This window comes from Misgurnus anguillicaudatus, chromosome 22, assembly GCF_027580225.2.
Source record: "Misgurnus anguillicaudatus chromosome 22, ASM2758022v2, whole genome shotgun sequence".
Classification (NCBI taxonomy): domain Eukaryota; kingdom Metazoa; phylum Chordata; class Actinopteri; order Cypriniformes; family Cobitidae; genus Misgurnus; species Misgurnus anguillicaudatus.
In genome coordinates this window covers 16984145-17008271 of record NC_073358.2, presented here as the reverse complement: position 1 = coordinate 17008271, position 24127 = coordinate 16984145, and the positions used below count along the sequence as shown (strand labels likewise).

The 24127-nt window shown below is 41.0% G+C and overlaps 1 protein-coding gene across 1 annotated transcript in view; it reads left to right on the top strand.

Moving 5' to 3' along the window:
* adgrv1 (adhesion G protein-coupled receptor V1) overlaps nt 1–24127 on the top strand; it is a 1080612-nt gene that overhangs the window by 773537 nt on the left and 282948 nt on the right. The window contains 3 exon segments of the mRNA XM_073861135.1: nt 6693–6877; nt 6974–7226; nt 11837–11976. Coding sequence (XP_073717236.1) covers nt 6693–6877; nt 6974–7226; nt 11837–11976 — 578 coding nt within the window.

Below are 24127 nucleotides of genomic sequence, written 5' to 3'. Positions count from 1 at the left end.
CACGTAGGCCACTCCCGTGAGCGCCGCGTCACGGGAGTACAGGGAAGGGGAATTAATTCTCCGTGGAATTAGACGGCAAACCGGACCACGGCACAACCCAAAAGGGACAGCTCGTCAACTGCGACAGTCCAGAGCTGTGATACAGAGGAGAGACAGAGTTAGTGATGGCAAACAATCTCAGCGCTAAAAGCGCAACCCACTGTTCAGTTTGCTGGGGATGATCAGTGACAGAGCTCTGATGACGGTGGTAACAGCCCAGTGACAATGAGACAACTCAGCTGAGTGCAGCAGAAGAGCTGTTAACTGAGACTCGAAGTAATCCAATCTCTCCACAGCGTAGACGATCTAGTTCATGCGGTGACAGTTTGTAGAACTGAAGACTGAGAGACGGCTGGAAGTCTGCAAGAACGAGACAGCAAATAACACAGACTAATACTTGAATTAAACTGGGAACATAACACAACATGACAGGACAAGACGGCGAAATGCATCAGAAGCACCTCTAGTACATTCAATGACGGACTCACAAAGACTGAGGGGAACTAGCGAGTATATAATGCCGATTGGGATACAAACAAGCTTCAGGTGATGGTGACGTCAGTAAGGAAATCACAGCAACCGAAAACACCTGTGAAAGACGCGCACATGGATCAGTGACATACATGACAACAAAGGAGAACAGGCACACAACAAACCGGTAAGACTGAAATCATGACATTACTCCCCCCCACGGCCACCACCTGGCGGGCCATCAGGAGGCTCACCTCGTCGCCGACGGAACTCCCTTATCAAGCCAGGATCCAGGATGTCCCGGGCCGGTTGGACAAAGGCTAACTCAGACGGAACCGCCGCATCGGGTTCTTGGGATGGAAATAGTGGAGGCTGGAACCCCATGGACTCCTCAAACGGGGACATATCAAGGGAAGCCGTCGGAAGGGAGTTGTGCGCATACTCTACCCAGGGTAACTGTTGGCACCAGGAACTCGGATATTGGGATGTCAGACAGCGGAGTGCTCTACCTAGATCCTGATTAGCCCGTTCACATTGTCCATTGGTCTGGGGGTGATAGCCTGAAGACAAGCTGGCAGTACAACCGATCTGTCTACAGAACTCCTGCCAGAAACGAGAAATAAACTGGGGACCCCTATCAGAAACCACGTCCGTAGGCAGACCATGTAAGCGGAAGACGTGTTTGATCATGGCACTAGCAGTTTCTTTGGCAGACGGAAGTTTGGGCAAAGGAATAAAATGAACCGCTTTGGAAAAACGGTCAACTACTGTTAACACTACAGTGTTACCTTCAGAACTGGGTAAGTTGGTAACAAAATCAATGGCAATATGAGACCAGGGACGAGATGGGACAGGAAGAGGCATAAGACGACCAAGGGGCATCTGATGGGACGTCTTGTTGCGGGCACAAACTTGACAGGCTAATACAAACTGTCTGACATCAGGACCCATTGAGCGCCACCAGAAACGTTGGCGGACGGCAGCCAATGTTCTCCAAATTCCTGGATGACAAACTAACTTGGTTTCATGACACCACCGGATAACCTCAGAGCGTAACGCGTCCGGAACCCATAACCGCCCCGCCGGACACTCAACTGGCACTTCACCCTCTCGACCAGCCTGCTCCACTCTCTGTTCGATTCCCCAATGCAGTGAACCCACCACCCGCCCCTTCGGGAGGATGGTTTCGTCTCTGGTGGGTTGAGGACCCTCGAACACACAGGATAGAGCATCGGGCTTTATATTCTTGGAACCAGGCCGATACGAGAGGGTAAAGTTAAACCGGTCAAAGAAGAGTGCCCAGCGGGCCTGGCGAGATGTTAATCTCCTGGCTGAATGGATATACTCTAAATTCTTATGATCCGTCCAGACCAGGAAAGGCTCTGAGGTCCCCTCTAACCAGTGACGCCATTCCTCCAAAGCCAACTTGACCGCCAGCAGTTCCTGATTACCTATGTCGTAATTACGTTCCACTGGGTTAAGCTTATGTGAGAAATAGGCGCATGGATGCACCTAGCCATCCTTAGAAGACCTGTGAGATAAGACAGCGCCGACCCCGACATCAGAAGCGTCAACCTCAACAACAAATTGGGCAGCCGGATCTGGAATAGAGAGAACAGGAACAGAGATAAACCGGAGCTTTAAATTATCAAAGGCTTCCTGAGCTGCTTTATTCCAAGCAAACCTAGTCTTAGTTGAGGTGAGCGCCGTAAGCAGCTGAGCAACCTGGCTATAGTTACGGATAAATCGCCGATAAAAGTTGGCGAAACCCAGAAACCTTAATAGCTCCTTACGGGATGCGGGGACAGGCCATTCAGCGACTGCCTTTACCTTGGCGGGATCAGGACGTATCCCACCAGCTGCTATGACAAAACCCAGGAACGAAACCGACTTCTGGTGGAACTCGCACTTCTCTGCCTTTACATACAGCTGGTTCTCTAAGAGACGTCTAAGAACTCTGCGAACGTGCTGAGTGTGTTCCTGCATAGAGGGAGAAAAGATGAGTATATCATCCAAATACACAAAGACAAACTTATCAATCATGTCTCTCAACAAGTCATTAACCAGAGCCTGGAAGACGGACGGAGCGTTACAAAGCCCGAAAGGCAGAACGCAGTACTCAAAATGTCCAGTAGGGGTGTTAAACGCCGTCTTCCATTCATCCCCCTCTCTTATGCGTACCAGATGATAAGCATTGCGCAAATCAAGCTTGGTAAAGAACTGGGCTCCCTGTAAAAGCTCAAAAGCAGATGACATTAAAGGTAGAGGGTACTGATTCTTAACAGTAACGTCATTTAATCCTCTGTAATCAATACAGGGACGCAGAGAGCCGTCCTTCTTCTTAACAAAGAAAAACCCCGCCCCTGCGGGCGAGATGGAGGGTTGGATAAGACCAGCACGACGGGAATCTTTAATATATTTGTCCATAGCCTCCCTCGCAGGACCAGACAATGAATAAAGTCTACATTTGGGCGGCATCGTGCCTGGGAGGAGATCGATAGCACAATCATACGACCGATGAGGAGGCAGGGAAGTGGCCCGGGCTTTACTGAAGACCTGGCTGATGTCGGCATATTCCGCCGGGTTCTCCGGTCAAATCGGCCGCCGGCACCTGCGGAGGAGAAGACACAACAGCAGAAACAGCGGGACCCAAACAAGACACATGACAAGACTGAGACCAAGACAAAATAACACCTCTCTGCCAATCCACGTGAGGATTATGCTGTACAAACCACCCATGCCACAAAATGATGGGAGACAAGGCTGCATGAAGTAGGTACAGCACAATCTTCTCACGGTGATTACCAGAGATACGAAGACTTACGGGAGTGGTGCAGTGAGTAATCTGTGCCATCTGCTGGCCACGCAGAGAGATGACATCCAGTGGAATCTTGAGTGGAACAATGGAGAGACTCCAGGATCGAGCTACTTCTTGATCGATGAAATTACCCTCTGCCCCTGTGTCCAGCAGAGCAACCCTGGAAATATCCCGCCCGGCGAAGGATATCGTGACTGGCATGGTAGTGGAGGAAGGAGGGAAGATTTTAGGTAAAGAAGCGCCCATCACTGCTCCCAACTTCAATGATGGGCGGGGCCTTTTAACGGACAGTCTTTGGCTATATGACCTGGCTTGCCACAGTACAGACACAATGCATTCCGAAGTCGTAGTTCCTTCTCTTGAGATGATAACCGAAACTTTTTGATCTCCATCGGCACTGTTTCAGATGAGGGGGGGTTAGACGAAAGCATAGACAGACCTGAAGATGGGATTGTTCTGGGTTGTCACAGTGTGCGACGCTGTGCACGCAGCGCTCGACGAGCTTCAATGCGGAGAGCTAAATCAATAATAGCTTCCAATGACTCTGGCAGTTCGTGCGTGGAAATCTCGTCCTGAATCTTATCGATCAGACCATCAACAAAACGCGCCCGAAGCGCTTCCTGATTCCACTGGCAAGTGGCAGCGAGAGTTTTAAACTGGATCGCATAATCCGTAACGGATAGTCGAGACTGGGTAAAACGAGTCAGACGGGCAGCAGCAGCGTCACCACGAGCCGATCGATCAAATAATCTCTCCATCTCATCCTTAAATTCCGTGAAAGAGTGACAACAAGGGTCATGAGAGTCCCAAACCGCGGTGGCCCAGTCCCGGGCCTTGCCAACTAGATGAGTGATGACATATGCCACTTTAGTACGTTCAGCAACATACCGGCGGGGTTGTAAAGCAAAGATGAGGGAGCACTGAGACAGAAAGGCCCGGCAAGCGGCTGGATCTCAATTGTAAGGTTGCGGATCAGTGACATGAGGTTCTCTCTCGAGTGGTCATGCTGAATGTTCCCGTTGCATACGGTCCAAACGAGCAGTGAGATCAGCGACTTGAGCAGTAAGATCGTCGACCACCCGATTGGTGGTAGTTAACTGGGCAGTGTGTTGACCCAACCAGGAGCCTTGCTGTGCTAATGCTGATCTTACGGAATCGGCCTCCGCGGTATCCATGTTGGCGAGTCCGTTCTATAAGGAACACAGGAGAATGGATTCCAAAGCAGAGGTGTTTTTATTAAATACACAACAAGTCTCTCAGTCACCAAAGTCACTAAAGGCATCCAGGGAAGGAAAACAGAGCACGAAGATCTTCTCTGACAATGACGTCACAGAGTGAAGACAGGGGAACCCCGATACGGGGCGGGACACGTAGGTCACTCCCGTGTGCGCCGCATCACAGGAGTACAGGAAGAGGGGAATTAATTCTCCGTGGAATTAGACGGCGAAGTGAAAACCTGCTAACATGGGAGCCTAAATAAAAACGGACACGCCACGCAGCTGAGACGCTCACGCCACGCAGCCGGTGTGAATCGGCCCTAACTTAGTTAAATATTAAATACCATTGGTTGCATGTAATTACACCGTCTACTACTAAGTACTTAATGATAATTACTCTGTATTAAGGACACCTTAAAATAAAGTGTTACCAACAATTTTTCGACGGCATTAAACTAAAACTGGGTGGCAACTTAAAAAAAAAAAACAGACGGGAAAGAGTTAAGCATGCTTCCAAGCATATTTGATCATCACTTCAACAGTTGCACGATATAAATGTTAATCTATAAATTAGATGAATTTTGATTTAAAAAATAAACACCACAGTCTTAAATCATATGTTCATTGTGTCTTTGCTGCGTGCGTCTGTGTTGCTTGGGAACTGCGCTCTGTTGCAGCCACACTTGATTCTGAGGAATTACTTTGTTTGGCGGAAGAATAATATTTGTACTAATTTGCGTTTTATTTTATGAAATCCTGCTATGCATATGAAGTAACCGTTTTACAAAAGCAATAAGCCCCAAGATGCAGTGGGTTACCAGTGCATTTTGTAACAGCTAAGGGGCGTTGTTAGGCACGACACGAAACGGAGTGCCTAAAACCCCCTCAGCTGTTATAAAATGCACTGTAACCCCACTGCTTTGCGGCGCTTATTGACAAATTAAAATGACACTTTAATTTGTCATTTTGTATAAGTATTGGGTTTATGGTTAGTATTTAGTAAAACAAATTATTTTTTACTCCTGTTGAGCAGGGGTACACTTTAATATACTTATGTACAGACCTCAACCCAATAGAGATGCTATGGATTGACTTGAAGAGGGCCATACACATGAGATGTTCAAAGAATAAGACAGAGCCAAAGCAGTTCTGTCAGGAAAAATGGGCTAAAATTCCTTCTCAACAATGTGCAGGTCTTATCCACAGCCACAGGAAGCACCTGGTTGAGGTTATTGCTGCCAAGGGGGTCAACCAGTTATAAATTCTAAGGGGCTAATCAAACACAACGCGCTTTACATGCTTGGAAACGCAAGTCATGCAGCACTGCCTTTTTTGTCTCTTTAATAAAGAGCAGTGCTTTTTATATTGCTAGGCAATATATATTGCTAGGCGAGCAGTGCTTTTTATATTGCTAGGCAACCACCGAGTCAGCTGTCTTGTCAATCAAATATTGAAGCTTCAGTGTTTTTTGCTCTTAACTGCCATATTAACAGAAACTTTAAAAAGAGGACCTTTGCTCTGACCTTGATCGAGGGTGAGAGATGCACAAACATACAGGAGACAGTAAGTGAGTGGAGTCCGGTTGATCCAAACAACTGTAAACTTCAGTCACCACAACAAAGGGCCCGCCTCTCTTCTTATTCGATTAGACAATGAAAAGACGCAAATGACGTTGGGTGCTTTTCTGCTCTCAACGCTCCTTCAAAAATGCATGCTGTGGCAGGCTGCAAAAAATGCAAGGTGTTTGGCGTGCATAAACGGCCATAGAAATCATTCAAAAAAGGCGCCTGCAACAGCCATTAAAGCTGAAATTTTGAATGTTGAATGAGTTTGTTCAATAAAAACATGAAAGATCAAAATTGTACACTTAATGTACTTATTATAATCTAATTAATGTAGCATTTTCCTTTTTTTGACACTGTCATGTACATTACAGTGATGTACTGAACTGAAAAGAAAGGGGTCAAATGCATGCCTGCCCACAGCAAAAAAAAAACAAAAAACTAGTTATCAGAAAAGAGACCAATCTGTTACTTTCTGGCTTGCTCGCCTTGCAAATTGAGAATGTAGATATTTTTCTTCCTTTGCGGGAATCAGGGAGCCACTTTCAGAATTGAGACTGATTTACAGGCTTCTGTCTTTTACAGATTTTGAAGGATGCTGAACAAACTTCACTAAAAGACAGCAGCCGAGGCTTGACCTATGATCTCATGTGTGCCATGGCAAACCCCAACCGAATAGATACACGAGGTCTGAGCCAGATGGCTGAAATGGCAGAGCGTTTTGCCTTCACATTGGTCACAGACACTGAGTGTGGGGCTGGTGAAAAGAGGTGCGAGATATTTATTTTTAGTTATGGGCATTGTTTTGTTTGACATTTTCTGAGCTCATTCTTGTATGATTTGATTTAATTTTCTTCCATTCACAGAGGCAGAACCATACTGGACACTTGTCCCTATTTCACCATAGCTGCTTATCACTGGTACCCCACTCAGGTCAATGGACACACATTTACAGGAAGAAACTCAGACACATTCACTCTGCCTGGGACCCTACTGGAGGTACCGCCCCTACCCGCAGAGAGCATGCACCTGTCCGCTTGCCGCAAACTGCACTTTACTGAATACAGTACTGAACACTGGTTCCTCACCAACACCAAAGCCAGCGCACTAAATGACAAGGTAAAAATCAACTGTTAATATTTAACATTGTGTCATTATTGTCACATTTTAATTGTCACACAGACCTTTGGTCCCGGAAAATACTCATTAAATTGCCAGACAAGCTTCTGTTTGAACGCAAACACATCCCTTAAATCTTTTGGGATCGTTGCCGGAAAGAGGACCTAGTAAGATACACGGAAAACCCTCTGTGTGAACAAGAAGCTGAAACAATGCTGTAATGGGCGTCGTAGTGAGGACGCCCGGAATCTTTTTCACAGTGTTGCCAACTTGGCGATTTTGTCGCTAGATTTAGCGCCTTTTTAGACCTCTTTAGCAACTTATTTTCAAAAAACGATTAGCGACAAAACTAGCGACTTTTTCTGGCGTGGTTGGAGACTTTGACGTGAAAGCACCAGTGGCGGCTGGTCAGTAGGGGGCGCTGGGGCGCCGCCCCCTTAAAGCTGGCCAGAGAGGAAAGCTTCTTTAATATGTTACCACAAAGTTAAATATATAGTGCAAATTAATACAAAATAAAATCATTTAGTTGTACTATTTCACTATTAGTCATGTTATAATTTATTTAAAACAATTAAAAATCAAAACTGAGTTTGTTGTGTGTGTGTCATGTTTGTGTGTCTGGGGCGCACCCCTAATGAGTGTCTATGTAGGTCAGGAAAAAGGGTAAAACCATGTGACCTGCGGCTGAGCTCTAAGTGGCTGGTTTCAGATCCGCCCTGGGGCGCAGGACTGTGCGCCCCAAACACTCCCACTTATGTTGTATGCGAATCAATATTGCTTTTAATGTTTTTTACCTCCTGTGATTGGATCGTTCTCAGAGTCTCATAACCTCGTTGGAGATTGCTGTGTTCACTGATAGCTACAGTACAGATCAGTGAAAGCAAGTGAAATATCTTGAGATGAAGGAAAATATGCTTTTATCCTTACAAAATCACCCTATACAAGATATTTAATTAATGAATAAATAAAGGATTAAGAAGCTTGGACCAGATCGACCAACGGAGTCAAATGATGTCAGTCTGTGTGCTCCACCACTTCTCATGGCAAACAGTGTTGGCTAGCTGGATATCATGTAAGTCTTCTTGAGTTTTATTTTTTCCCTGTTTGCTGTTTTAAAGTCTGAATGCGTGATAGACGTGCACGACATGAACTTTTGTGGCACGTTTGAGCTTGTGTTGCGTGGACATAATGAGAGCGAGAGCTCATATAATCCGGTATATTACGTGGCTTGGTCAACTTTGTTGATAGTTTTGTTGTTGTAGACTAGAGTTTAAAAAAGCACCCACGAGAAAACCACTGTTTTTAAGGAAACTTCACGAACCGTGCGTATTGAGCTGATGGACTGTATGTAACAGTTACTTAGTCTGTTGTGAGGGGAAAATGTGCTTGTGCTATTGTTATAAAAGCAAAAAGAAACGTACAAACCTGTGATTAGGCAACTTTAGTGTCTCTTTTTGTGTGTGTTCGGTCGCGTTAAACGAAAAGTCTTTGATGGAGAAAAGTTATGCAGGATAAAGAAAAATATGAGCGCCATTTTGGCAGATTGCCCACACAACTCAACTTGAGAATATAATTCCTATGTATGTCCAGTTGGTGGCAGTGTGTTGCTCAAATGATGCCCTGGTTTCTAGACATTCTCGCAATATTTTTATGTCATACACTGATTGGTCTGCGCATGGCTGCTGAAGTTAAACACTACAGGAGCGCTGCAACAAGACCCCTGTCTAAGGTAAAGATACAAAATCTAATGACAAGAGTCTGCATTAATCTGCCTTCATGCGTTTATTTCATAAGATGGTTTCAGATGAGTTTAGTTCAATTCAGATTTTTACATGTTTATTGATATTTTAATCGCAGTAGTTTTTGTTATTTGATTTCTTCATATTTGCCTGTTCAGCATAAAGCTCCGTGTTTTATTGCCTCCGCTGTCACTGTGAGAAAAAAAAACATTAATTCATATGCTTCGTGTGATGGTAAAGTGATGCACGGTCTCCGTTTATCTGTTCTCTAAACAAATGAATAAACACATTTGACTTGTATGCTCGTCTTGTAAGTTTGTGATTAGAAATGGACATGTGAACGAAAATGAAAATAATTAAAACATGAAATGACGGATAATAAATGACTGTGAAGGACACTTTACAACGCTGTTTATCAAAAAAATGACGCAGATTGAAAATGTCTATCGCAACCTCTCTCTGTGTGTGTATATGTGTGTGTGTGTGTGTGTGTATGTGTGTGTGTATATGTGTGTGTGTGTGTGTGTGAATGAATGATTACCTTGATATTAGTTCATTACAGATTCATAGTACATTTATTTCGTGCGTTTGATTTCAACTGTAACATTTTCAGCATTAAATGCTAATGATACTCATCACCTGATAAATGGCTATTAAGAGTACTGCATTACTAGAGTAAAAGTTTGATTTTGAGTGTGTTTGCGCCCCCCCCAAATTTTTTTAGCACCAGCCGCCACTGGAAAGCACATATTGTTCACTCTTCTCAACAAGCAGCTGCAGCTGCTTCCCTGGGCTCCACACCCACCCCAAAGCACTCACAGGCAGCGGTCGCCGTGATTTCACCAAGTAAGATGTGATCCTGGATCAACATTTTTTGATGATCCTGGATCAACGTTTTAAAAAAGATACCCCAACCTACCCTTAACTCAAACCCTTGCCATTTTTAAACCCTCAAATTAGTGTGAAATAATAGTTTAAGGAGTATTTCTTAAAAAGCCCCAACCCAATCCTAAACCTAAATCTAACATACACACTAATCCTAATCCTGCAATCTGATTGGTTAATGAAATGTTGATCCAGGACCAACAATGGTGTTGATCCAGGATCATATCCTACTTGGTGAAATCACGTTCACCCACAGGCAGCCTAGTCCTCTCGCAGCAGAGGAGAGTCTCTCCCAGCTGCAGTCAGGATAGGAGATGTTGTTAATCTCTCCCCATCCGGACGGCATAATCGTGCATGCAGGAAGTTGGAGCTGCCTGATCCCGTGATGGCTTACATTGACATGACGGGATGTAAATGTAAATTTGTCTTTAATAAAATAATTCACTATACAAAAATAAATATTTGAGTGAGCTGAACAACAGCACATTCAGAACAGACAAACTGTACGGAGCTGAACCGTTAATGAGCTATGTACCAACAAAACAACGTTTCCCATCATTTATCAGCATATACTCATATGTTTTGAAACTGGACTGTTTGGACATAGGCTACATGAACCGAAACCCGTTTCATTTTATAAGATAGAAGCAGATTAACGAACGAGAAAACATTTTTAGGCATTCATGTGTATAAAAATTGAATTTGTGACAGTAGGCCTACAGACATAGTAAGAATGCAAATATGATGTGATGACGTCACTGTTATGCTAATGACGCAATGATGTTATCTAGCGACATTTGGCGACTTTCCAAGCAAGCTTTAGCTACTTTCCATTAAAAATAGTTGGCAACACTGCTATGTTATGGTTCAGTTCTTTAAAATGAGAGATTTACACATCAACATTCAAAACAAGAAATGTTGCAAGCTAGATTGAAGCAGTTATCAGGAAATTATAAAAGAGACGCTTAAACAATAACGTGCATGCCGTAGTGAGGACGTGCATGTCATGGCAACATGAAGTTGGTTCAACTCTTTAAAATGATCTCAACAATATTGTTCAACTCCTCAAAACAAGGGTTTTTAAATGCATATTAACCATCACGATGAGAAATGTCTGAAAACTGGATTAAAGAAGAGATCAGGGAGCTCGTCAAATATCCACTCGATCATTCAGCAACATAGAACGGCGCGTCACACGTCCTTTATAGTCTTATCATTAACAAAAATGCACGCGAGTGGTTTCTAATGAGAGAAATAATAAAAAATATGCAAAATTCAAACGCTGCATAGAATATAGTGCAGGACTTTAAACAGGTCATGTGTCTTTCCAGGACCTTGCAGATGCTGGAAAATCATGGCAGTGTGAATGAATAAAAAATCTAACGATCACGGAAAAATCCAGGATGCATTTTCTGTGTATTTTCCGGAATGCCTGTGTGAAAAGGGCTTTTGTTGTAGAAACAGATACATAAGATACATTATTGTGGACACAGGGATTAAAGATCTGCAAAAACAAATTTCTGGTTTTGTAAAAGTTTGAAATTTCACCTCATGTATGGCACCACTGTAGAGTTAAAAAAAATACATTTATAGCACTTGTACAATACATTTTTACATTTAACACAAGTGATATTTTGTGAAAATTAAAATTATTTTAACAAAAATCTTGCTCCTCATCAAGTCTTTAATAAGTACCGTAAATACAAAAAAAATGTCATTGTGAAACTTCATTGATTAGTCAATAATGAATGTAGTTTTTGCCTCATAACCAGCAGGTGTCACTGTTAAATTACAAATTGTCAATGTGTTATATAATTGTTGTGTCATTTAATTATTATATGTGGCTACAATGTGGCTTTTGCTAAATAGGGTATTTAAGATTTACCACTTTTATGAACACTAGGAATTCAGTATTGGTATTGACTAAAATTCTGAGTTTTGTGCTTAGAATGCTTTCAGCAACCATATGTATACATGTGTCTGCAGGTTTTTTCTGTCAGTATTCAGAGTAGAGGTTCTAAACCTCTTGCTGTGGGTCAAGAAGTTGTTTACCGTATACACGCATCAAAAAGACGTGGAAAACCTCACCAGTCTCGGTGTCTGCTATGGAATCAGGCTGCTGAGAGGTAATTATCCCTAAATTAAATAGATGTTTTTAAAATATAAATTTTTTGATTTTTTATGTTTTTTGAGGTTACATGCTTATATGCTTGACAAGATTATTTTTTCTGTGTGTGTGAAGTAGAGCCCTGCATTTCAGCCCAAGCCCGATGGGGCCCGACCTTTTTACGCCCCATCGTAGGGGCGTTGTAGCCATTTTAAAAGTGGGCTGAACTATGGTGATGTGAACTAAAGCTGATGTTCATAATAAAAAATTCTAAATAGAATACAAATTGTCATTTTACAGCACCCTAGTGGCAATTTTGGGAACATGCCATGATAGCTTACAAGAACTTATGGTAACACTTTACAATAATGGTTTAAAAAAAAGGTACATGAATAATGATGTACTAATACATAAATTAATAATCACTTTACTATGAACTAATGATGAGTTAAGCTATGTACTAATCAATAACTAACCATAACTATGTCATGAGTCATATGAATTCATGCATGAATAACCGCCTCCTTAACTACACATTAACACATGTTTGTTAGTTAATGCATTAATTAACACTTTGGGTAACCAAAATCAAACATGCTTTAGAACAATGGTTCTCAAACCTGGGGTCCGCAGGATCTGATGCTTTGAGGTCAAATAAAGATGCCTAAAATGTTAAACTAATAATTTTATTTGCACAATATATTTTTTAAATGCATATGCTCACAATACCAAGATAGAAGGTTGTTAAAGTATTTTATTATGTAATTGTTCCCTTTTTTGCTTACGTGCTTGTCAATGTTGATGCAAAATCAAAAGAAAGGTGAATGTAAACTTTAGAGCAGCGATCTCCAACAACGTCTGTGAGGTGCCCGCCAAAGCACATTCTTTTAATTGTCTCAATTGTAATATTTATTCATTATAGATTTTTTGTATTAGTTTGGCCTGGTTTATTTTTAAACAATACTTAAACATCAACAAGTAAAATAAAATAAAATAAAATAAAATAAAATAAACAAGTAAAACAAAAAGGTTTTGAGTAGACAATATCAAAAAGTTTGCCTGGGTGCCAGACGATCTTAGCCCCGCCCACCACAATTTGAAAAACGGGAAGATCGGTCTGGGGATTCACCGTTGAGGAGCTACTATGCGACTACCAAAACCGGCCGACGAATCAAATTGTGAGGGCGGGCTTTATACGATGATGGACAGATGATCAACAGTAACGTATCAACCACGTCACCAAAGAGCGCGTGTGTTCAATCTGTTTACAATGAAATGGCTGCCGCTGGTGAATTCAGATGTGTGGATTCTGACATTGAGTCTGTTAGATATCGACAGAAGATATCGACAGAGCATTGATTTAAAAAGAGGAACAGAGAAACGCGATCAAGGCATTTGTTTATGTTTTCGCCGTCCTTCCTATGGAGGACAAAGTTAAAGAAGCAACTGAAATGGGTATCACGGCGATGCAACTCGGCGTGCACAATGAGATGGATATAATTAGTGGTCGTTGTCAGCTTCTTTTCGGAAGCCTGGAATCGTGACTGCTGAATAAGTGGAGGGACATGCTAGTCTCCGATATTTTTCAAGCCAACGTAATGGGTAGCTATCGTCGTGAATGAAGTTCACCTAACGTACAAATGGTAAGAGATAGTCTTACTGTATGACTTAGTAAATACTTAATGTTGTGATATAAATGAAATGTTGTAAACATAGTAGCCAGTGTCGTGGACAAATGCGGAACTATGCGTTAGCGCCTGTCGGCAGTGTTGGGAAAGTTCACTTTCTACATGAACTAGTTCAGTTCACAGTTCACAAATTTTAAAATGAACTAGTTCAGTTCATAGTTCATATTTCCAAATTTTGAACTAGTTCACAGTTCCAAAAATGAACTAATTTATAGTTATTTTTCCCCATATTATTTTTTTTTTAAATATTGCCATTATAGCCCATATACACTGTAAAAAATGTCTGTAAATTGAACAGTAAAATACCGTATATATGATACAGAATAAAACCGTATTTCACAAAACATGTGATAACCGTAGGATTCACTGTGAAAAACTTTAATTAGTTTTACAGACTAAGACCTTACATTTAACAGTAAAAAACATATAAAAATATGGTTTATTGCAGTAAAATTAACAAGATACTGTATTACCATAAAAATGAAAAAAAAAATATTGAGCAATATCAGCGTAATAGATATGGCATTATGCGTTATTGATGTAACATTAAAACTTTTAGAGAATATATTTGTTACCAATATACTGAACCATCTGTTTATATTTTACTAAATCCTTGTTGATAGAGTTTAAAAATTAGAATAATATCAGTCTGCACTATAGTGGTCATCATGCAGGCATTTGTCATCAAGTTCCTAATTTTATCACACTAAAATTACTTTTAAACATAAAATTACAATTATTTTCTAAACATGGACGATAAGTTTACAACTGCTGTCAAAACAAGATACAAGTCCTCAACTATTCCAGCATCCACACACGTGATTTAGTAGACAAATCTTCTTTCTGACGTGATGTAATCACAAGTCAAATGGATATTTTCCACCAAATTTATCCCATTAAATCTCCAGTTTGTGGTTGTTTAAGATTCATTTGAAGTCACCATTATTGTAATTAGTGTTTCCTTTAGTTAGTTTCCTTTAGTTTAGGCTTTTGTCCTTGTAGCCTTCACTGACCTAACTCTCCTCATTTAGCAATTGCAACAGTGCTTTATTAAGACCACTTGTTTATTGCTAGAGGGAGTAGGAAAAACTATCATGTGATCTATTGATTGCTTGTATGTCATGCATAAATTTTATATGCATAACATTTTATACATATTTTATGAACATAAAATGATAAAAGAACAATAAAGATATAAAGCACATAAAAGTGATGCTCTATGCAAATGACACTGTTTTGAACAAGACTGTTGTAATGCTTTAGTTAGTTTCTTTTTTTTAGTTTCTTTAGACATCAACACTTTGGATACAAATCTCAACAATGGTGACAGTAAATGGTAAGAAAGTTGCAAAATTTTGTCATGTCACAATGCATGATGGGAGTTATGAATGAGTTTTCTACAATCCTGTTACCCAGCATGCATTGCAGCATGAAGCTTTGTTGTTGAATGTCACCATTGTTGCGTTTCATAGGCGGATTAAAGTGTCTGTAAAGACTACGGAGAATGTACTGTAAATTTACAGTATTTTAAAGGAATTAAAGGAAATGTCTATAAACATAATGGAAATAGTACTGGTAATCTATTTTACTGATTTTTTTACAGTGTAGCATTTAAATTTGACAGTTCTGAGCTGTAAAATAGATGGTACTGAACCGTCATTTGTACAACATAAACCTTTACAATAAATAGTTTTGAGCTGTAAAAAATGGTAATGACCCATAAATATTACAATGTTAACCCTTGAATTTGACAGATATAAACTGTTTTAGCAACATAAACATGTTAAATAGACAGTTATAAACTGTAAAAAAAACATTTAAAATTTGTAAAATATACAGTACAATGGGTGCAATCCCGTAAAACCAATAACATTGCTACCGTATTTTTGACGGTAAAGATCTGGCAACCACAGCTCCCGGTTTTCTACCGTAAAATGTACGGTTTATTTTTAACAGTGTAGAACCACAGAGAGCAATTATTTTATCAGTTTTAACACTAAAGCTAAATGCATCAGATTTCATCTTCATATCCAACTTTAAACCCTTATCCAACCAGGGTTTACATTAGCATTGACTGTCTTTTAATTTTTGTATTTGCTTGCACATACCTTGAAAGGCGGATGCTTCAAGGGGGTTTTCCGGGTGAGAAGTGCTGCGAGGCGTTGCGTGTATGACAACTCGCAGGTATTGCACACCGCACGTGCACGTTAAATAGCGCAAAGTCTATTTCAAGATCACCTTGCGTTCATCAGGCAGTAATACAGTACGTTCAGTTCACGTTCGCCCAAAATATGAACTAGTTCATGAACTTTCATTCAATGAACTCGTTCAGGCACAACACGGCCTGTCAGGCTACGCGCTTGCTTATGGATTTATGGATTAAGTTACTCTTTACCGTCTGCCGCTGGTTGTGTCAGCAAAGACAGCTCCCGTAAGCGTACGGGCCAAACAAACGACCCAAGAAGAGTTTGGAAGAAAACTAGAGAAATATTGAGGATCAATTTGGTGTTGCATTATTTGGATAGAGAGAGCTTTGCGACAACATTTAACTAAACAGAGTTCTGATCCTGCTTGTGTTTTACGCGATGGGTGAGTTGTTTTGATTCGTAACCCTTCAAAAAAACGTATGCTATTATATTGATCACACCATTAGTGTATACTGTAATCAGCGCGTCTTCCCGCGGACGATATGCACATCAAGAGGTATTGTACAGCAATATAAATGGTCATTTTAAGACACTTCACAATAAGATTTGTACTGTCAATACATTATGTGAAAAATCTTTGTAGATTGTAAGTTGAAAACTTAATTCTGTGCTGTGTTAACCATCGAATTTGGACTAATACTGTAACATCTTGACTAACAATTTCGTTTTGAACATCACATATAAACTTACATAATGAAATAAACAATGTCATCAAATGCAACATTTATAAGACTTGATTACCTTATCTGTCAACGTGATTTCTCGTTTGCGTCTGATTGATGGCCATCAGCGGTTGAGTTAAAGACTACAAATCCCACAATTCCACGCTGCTTCAGAGTGTCATTAAACAACGTCATTGTTATTGATTTGATCTGACGCCATCTAGTGGCGCAGATAATACAAATTGCATCTTTAAATGTAAGTGGTGCAACACAACTCGAATTAAAATTAAACTGAGATCAACAAACCATATTCTAGCTCTAAACTGTGATTATTTTAATCGGTGCAACCCACCCTAAATCCTGCACGATGTGAGGGGATCCTTAGGGGTTCTGTTGTCTTTTAACGTAGGTTAAATCATAACATGAAAACTTTATTGCGTGAATTGTGTCATCACGACATGCTACTGTAACATTATCTAACGTGTGTTTGAAAAAATGATGTAGGCTAATCGCCCTTTGCTTTTTTCTGGGGGGCATTTTATCCTAGGCGGCGTAATGGCAAAAGTGAATGACGAAAATTCACAAGATCAACAAGAGATTTGAAGCTCATGCAGATGCGCCCAAGAGATGATTCGCTCTGTGATTGGCTGAATGTTAGTTCACTCTAATCTAAGTAACAAATCAGAGAACACTGAACAAATGACGCGCCGCGCTGCTGCTCGCCGCCGTCTCTCATTAAAAATTAATGACTTCTGGCCACTTTGACGCTTGGTGCCCATGTGAATGCACAGTAAAAGTGGGGGGGCGTATAGATTGACTTTTTTCTTAGTTTAACTGTTGGATACATGTTCTGTGGAAAAGTCCTTACATTTAAAAAAAAATGCAAAGCGAAGCTGTAAGATAAGGCAACCTGCATGTTTATCTCATTTCATGTTTATTTAGTTTCGGTTTTTATAGCCCTTTTCATTATATTTCTGCACCCATTGCAACTGCGAGCCAAGCCAGTTGCTCTGACCTTAAAAAGGGCACCCCCCCAAAAAAACTCACAGCCTATATGAATGACTGAGAATAAAAGGGTCTTTATTACAATATACACAAAGAAGTAAAACACTGACATACACACTCAACCACTGAACTACTACTAATAATAACACAGAAAAACATGACTTGAGTCATGAAAATCCCTACATCAATATCCCTATCAATATCCAATCAAGTCACTGATAGGTTTCTCCAAATTTAATAACTGAAAATGTGTTTGTCTGAAATATGATGGACATAAACATCTCGGACGGCTAAGGGGTGAGTAAATCATTAGTTTAATATAATTTTTTGCTAAACTATCCCTTTAACTATTTTGAATAAAATAATTAATTTGATGCATTACTTACAAAAAAAAGTAGCCTAGACCAGTGGTTCTCAAACTGGGGGCTGCGAGATGGTGCCAGGGGGGCCCCAGTTTAATGACATTTTATAAAATAAATTAATTTATCATGAATTCTGTGCAATTAAACCTAAAAAAAAATAAGACTACTAATCAACAGCACTACTTCGTATCATTTAATGTGTTTTGTTTAATTAAAAGTTGAGTTTTAAAACAGTTTCTTGTCATAAATTTCCTTTGGGGGGGCCGCGAAGGAATGCGCCCTAAACAAGGGGGGCCGCACGCTGAAGAAGTTTGAGAACCTCTGGCCTAGACTGCTTGTCTGCAAGCTATGATAGCTAGCTGCTATCTGTCGGATTATTTAGGCTAAACGTGGCAAACTCAGCCTGGATTCATGAAGATTTTAACAGAGGTGGAAAGAGTAGCCTAAAACTTTACTTAAGTATAAGTACAAGTAACTAAATAAATACTCAAGTAGAAGTAAAAGATTTTAAAATTTACTTAAAGGAATAGCCTACTTATTTTCAATATTAAAATATGTTTTTACCTTAACTAAGAATTGTTGATACATCCCTCTATCATCTGTGTGCGTGCACGTAAACGCTGGAGCGCGCTGCGACGCTTCGATAGCATTTAGCTTAGCCCCATTCATTCAATGGTACCATTTAGAGATAAAGTTAGAAGTGACCAAACACATCAACGTTTTTCCTATTTAAGACGAGTAGTTATACGAGCAAGTTTGGTGGTACAAAATAAAACGTAGCGCTTTTCTAAGCGGATTTAAAAGAGGAACTATATTTTATGGCGTAATAACACTTTTGGGAGTACTTCGACTCGCCTGAACAGTCCGCTCCCCTTCTCCCTCTCATAATGGGAGAGGGAGGGTGTTACTGCGCCGAGTCGAAGTACTCCCAAAAGTGCTAAATATACAGTATACAGCGAATCAGACGTCAATCATCGATGGATTTTCTTTAATCTGTGCTACAGTGTTTCTGGAGGTTGCACGCGTTTAACTGTGTCTGACGACAAACAGGTCGTGTGTATATAATGGCGGGTACATGTGTGAAGTTTTGCTTTTAGTTAAAAGATTGGTAAATTCATATCCACGTCACCCAACACTGTTTATATCCTGCATGTTTCTACATAGGCTACGAGTAAAACAGCATCAGACGATTCAGTTTTTGCAGCGATCTGAACTGAAACTTATTCACGAATCAATTCAAAACGTTGGCCCATTTGCTTTGTAAAGAATCGACTTAAAAGACTCCTTTATTTGCAATACTTTGTAGGGAATCGACTCAAACGAGTCACTAATTTGCGAATGCCCCAGAAATACGAGTAGGCAATTTAAAAATAAAATACATATTTCGTAATTAATTAAAATACAGTAATGAAGGAACGCCACACAGTGTAACGAAGTAAAAGTAAAAAAAAATTTTTTTCAACTCGGAAGGGCAACTTGAAGGGCATATGGGCAGTTGCCCAGGCAACCTGAGCAACCCCCTGGCCAGTTGCCCAGGTAACCTGAGCAACCCCATTGTGCAAGTCCCTGCTGCTCGAAAACAATTACACAATTAAAGAAAAACAATTAAATTAATGCGAAGTGGTGAGCAACATGCCTCCGCTTTTTAAAAATAGTGTGTGTTGATAATAAATGTTTAAACTAACATTGTGATATGCTAAAAATATATTTGAATATAGATGTTATTGTAGGCAATTTAAGTGTTGATTTGAGAGGCTCAATTGATCAAACATAACTTGCTGTCGGCCGCTAACCACTTGGTTATCATAAAAAAACTTGAACAAACAAAAAATGCTCTAAAATGTAAGTAAAAAAAAGAAATTTTGCCATTTAAAACAAAACTGAACTGCTTTAATTGCTGCAAGAGTAGTACAGCTGTGTAAGGACCATTCCAGTGAAAGGACAGTTTATTGCAAAATTGATTTATGGAAATCAGATTGCTGATCTACCACTCATAGTAGTGGCTAGAGAAGGTCCTTCGCTGTGTGGACGTGCATGGCTGGATAAAATCAAACTGAACTGAAAAATGATTTAAAAAGTCACAGAAAATGTTACGCACCCAACAACTAAACCCAAGTCCATCCAAGATGTGATGGATAAATATACTGATGTTTTCGAAAATGAGTTGGGGACATTAAAAGGTATTAAAGCAACAATTTCTGTGAAGCCTGACGCTGTTCCAAGGTTCGCCCGTGTCCTCCCCTTCGCAATGAAAGAAAAGGTAGAAAAAGATCTGGAGCACCTGGAAAAAGATGGTGTCATCAGCCTTGTGAAGCACAGGGAGTGGGCTGCTCCAGTGCTCCCTGTAACCAAGTAGGATGGTGGACTCTGCTTGTGCGGCGACTATAAGGTAACTGTGAACATGGCTACAAACACTGAAACATACCCACTGCCACACATTGAAGAGGTTCTGGCAGCGTTGTGTGGGGGGAAAATATTTTCCAAAATTGACCTGGCAGCTGCTTACCAACAAGTCCTTTTAGATGATTTGTCAAAAAATATACAACTGTGAACACGCATAAAGGACTGTGAACATTCGGCTTTGTTTTGGCATTAATTCTGCTGTCAGTATTTTCCAAAGGATCATGGATAACGTGATGAAGGACCTCAATGTAGTGGTCTATTTGGATGACCTGCTGGTGATTGGCAGGGACGAAACTGAGCATCTGATGAACCTGGACAGAGTTCTACAGCGGCTGCAAGAAAATGGCCTGAGAGTAAAAAAGGCAAAGTGTGACTTTGGGAAAGCGCAAATCGAGTACCTAAGTCACATGTTGGATGGAAAAAGAGTCTACCCTGAGCAACCCCATTGTGCAAGTCCCTGCTGCTCGAAAACAATTACACAATTAAAGAAAAACAATTAAATTAATGCGAAGTGGTGAGCAACATGCCTCCGCTTTTTAAAAATAGTGTGTGTTGATAATAAATGTTTAAACTAACATTGTGATATGCTAAAAATATATTTGAATATAGATGTTATTGTGTGTTATTGTACTAAAGACAAGGACAGAGCTGTGCATGATGCTCCACCACCCACAAACATCAAAGAGCTCAGAGCTTTCCTTGGGTTGGTCAACTATTATGGTCGTTTTTTACTGCAGCAAAGTACAGTTTTGGCCCCGCTTTACAGACTGCTGAAAGAGCAAACAAAATGGGGGTGGAGTAAAGTGGAACAGAACGCTTTCGATAGGTGCAAAGAAATGTTGGCCAGTGATAAGGTGTTAGTTCACTATGATCCGAACCTGCAGCTTTCTCTCGCATGTGACGCTTCAGTGTACGGAATTGGAGCCGTTATTCAGCACACAACACCTGATGGACAAGAACATCCAATAGCCTATGTTTCTCATATGCTCTCACCTGTGGAAAAGAACTATTCGCAAATTGAAAAGGAGGTGTTGAGTCTGGTGTATGGAGTGAAGAAATTCCACCAATATCTGTGGGGGCGGAAATTCAATTTAATCACAGACCATAAAGCCCTGCTCACACTGTTTGGAGAACATAAAGGACTTCCAACAATGGCAGCAGCGCGTATACAGAGATGGGCTATTATATTGTCGGCCTATGACTACCACATAATCTATCGCCAGTCAGAAGCACACGGCAACGCAGATGGTCTGCCTCGTGTCCCCCTGCCGGAAACTACAGATGCAGGAACAGAGACAATGACGGCATACCTACATGCACTAATCTGTGAACACCTGGAAGATGCACCACTGAGTGCAAAACAGATTTCCAAGGCAACACATAAGGATGCGGAGCTATCGAGGCTGCACAGATACATCATGGAAGGGTGGCCGAAAGAGATATCAGAAGAACTGAAAGTGTACTACAAAAAAAGAGGAACTATCTGTTGAGCAAGGTTGTGTTCTATGGGGAACAAGAGTAGTGGTGCCGACAAAGCTGAGAACAGCAGTGCTTAATGAGATCCACAGCGGACACCCTGGCATTGTGAAGATGAAAACCATTGCAAGGCAATATGTCTGGTGGCCACATGTAGACATGGACGTTGAAAAAACCTGTAAACACTGTGATAGGTGCCAATTGGAGCAGCGTATGCCATGTCTAGTCCCTCTGCACCCCTGGGAGTTTCCAGGAGATGTTTGGAAAAGGCTCCACATTGACTTTGCTGGGCCGGTCATGGGTCACATGTTTATGATAGTTGTCGATTCATTTTCTAAGTGGTTGGAAGTTTTCAAAATGGCACAAATAACGTCCTCTGCAACCATTTCGAGACTTCTGAGACTTTTTGCGACATACACTTTTCCCATGAAATCTCCAAATTACAAAGGGCCACGTTTATCTATGCCAGTCAGTTAGAAAACACACAAATGTTAATTTTATACTGATAAAACTGTGTTTTTTTCCATGCAAAAAACTATGTGAATCCTCCTTAGCCTTACCCTGGAGTTGATTCACCCTCCACCTATGAATGCAATGCTTAGTTTACTGAAATAAACCAGGGTTGGTGACATATCAGCTTGCATATGTGACCTCTGGAGGATGCAGCCTTCTGTTTGAGAAACGGACGCTGTTTGGATTTCGGGACAGAGAAAACTGTTTTGAGCAGTTGTGAGTGTACTCGCAGCATAATGAGTAAATAAGTTGCAAAAAAAATAAGTTGTTTTATTTTTTATATTCTTTCATAGACAGAGGCTATATAATTAATAAATTATTGTGTTTTTAAATCTAATTGTGATTACATTATTTGAAATTTAATTCATATTAAATCTTATTAAATTCATATTTTTATGATGAATATTCGGTACGCGCTTAAAACAACGTGGGGAGCTTTTGCAGGCAGCCAACATTTTAAGCATTTTACAAACTTGGACTTACGCACATATTTTAAGACTGTAGGTCATATTTTACGGATCAGAACAACAACGCACAAATTCAAGTTTGCACAGTTGAAATAACAACAGCATTAAAGGAATACTTCACCAATTTAGCATTCAGCTTTGTATCAGTAGAAACCTGGCAGTATTTCTGAATGAACGTGTTTCCCTCCCTCATGTCCCCGTGAGAGGAGAGATATCTGTATTCTGGTTGTCCAAAAAAGTCCTCAGATGAAGCAAAATGAAGATTTTTTCGTCATCGGAGGAGTTTTTGGCCAGAGGCAAAGACTACAGCCAGTATAAGGAGCTACTTCCGCATGTTTTCTCCCCGCCCATAGGGGTGGGTTGGTCTGCGAGTCCATTCAGAAAAGCCCGAACCAAAATGAGAGTCAGCCATCTTTAATCTTCGCTAAGCTAAGCTAGCCTGGGTCTTGCTTTGTGGAGAAAGCCGAGTAAACAAACCACGACGGCAGAGTGTAGTTTTGAAAACGGATGGCAGAAGGGGATTTTGATGACCTGTTGCTCGAATCTGATGGTCGTGGTACCTGTATGAGCCGCAATACAACGAGAAACAGTTACAGATAATGAGGAACAAGAGGCTGCCACCGCGGCTGCTGTAGCCGAGGTGGGGCCGGTCTGGTGGTTTACGTGCTCTCGCTGTGCGCCTCGCTGTTGCTCGAATCTGATAGTCGTGGTACCTGTACGAGCCACAATACAACGAGGAACAGTTACGGATGAACGAGGAACAAGAGGCTGCCACTGCGGCTGCTGTAGCCGAGGTGGGGCCGGTCTGGTGGTTTACGTGCTCTCGCTGTGCGCCTCGCTGTTGCTCGAATCTGATGGTCGTGGTACCTGTACGAGCCGCAATACAACGAGGAACAGTTGCGGATGAACGAGTCTGGTGGTTTACGTGCTCTCGCTGTGCGCCTATTAGAGATGCGCGGATGGGCTATTATTTCATCCGTAACCGCATCACAAAACTCATCATCCGTCTGCCATCCATCCGCACCAACGTTTTCAAAACCGCACCCGCCCGCCATCCGCTGACTGGGCGATGCAGCCGCGAGACTAGAAAGCTCTAGAATATTAGCAGTGAACTCATCGGCGCACATGGGACAAAAATAAAGAAATAAATAGCCTAAATTAAACGCACAAATTACATAGTCTGCACTGGTGTCATCCTGATTTACCACTTTGTAAAAGTTATTCCAGGCAACCCTTTTCTGACTTTCTATTTCCTTTGTTTTTAATTATCATTTTTTGAGTTTGCCACGTACCTCCTTCGCCAGCGTTGATAAGAGCTGTGTCAAAATGCGTTCTCATTTCTCTGCGCTGTTAATGATAGAACGAATGGATCCTTAACAGCCGAGGC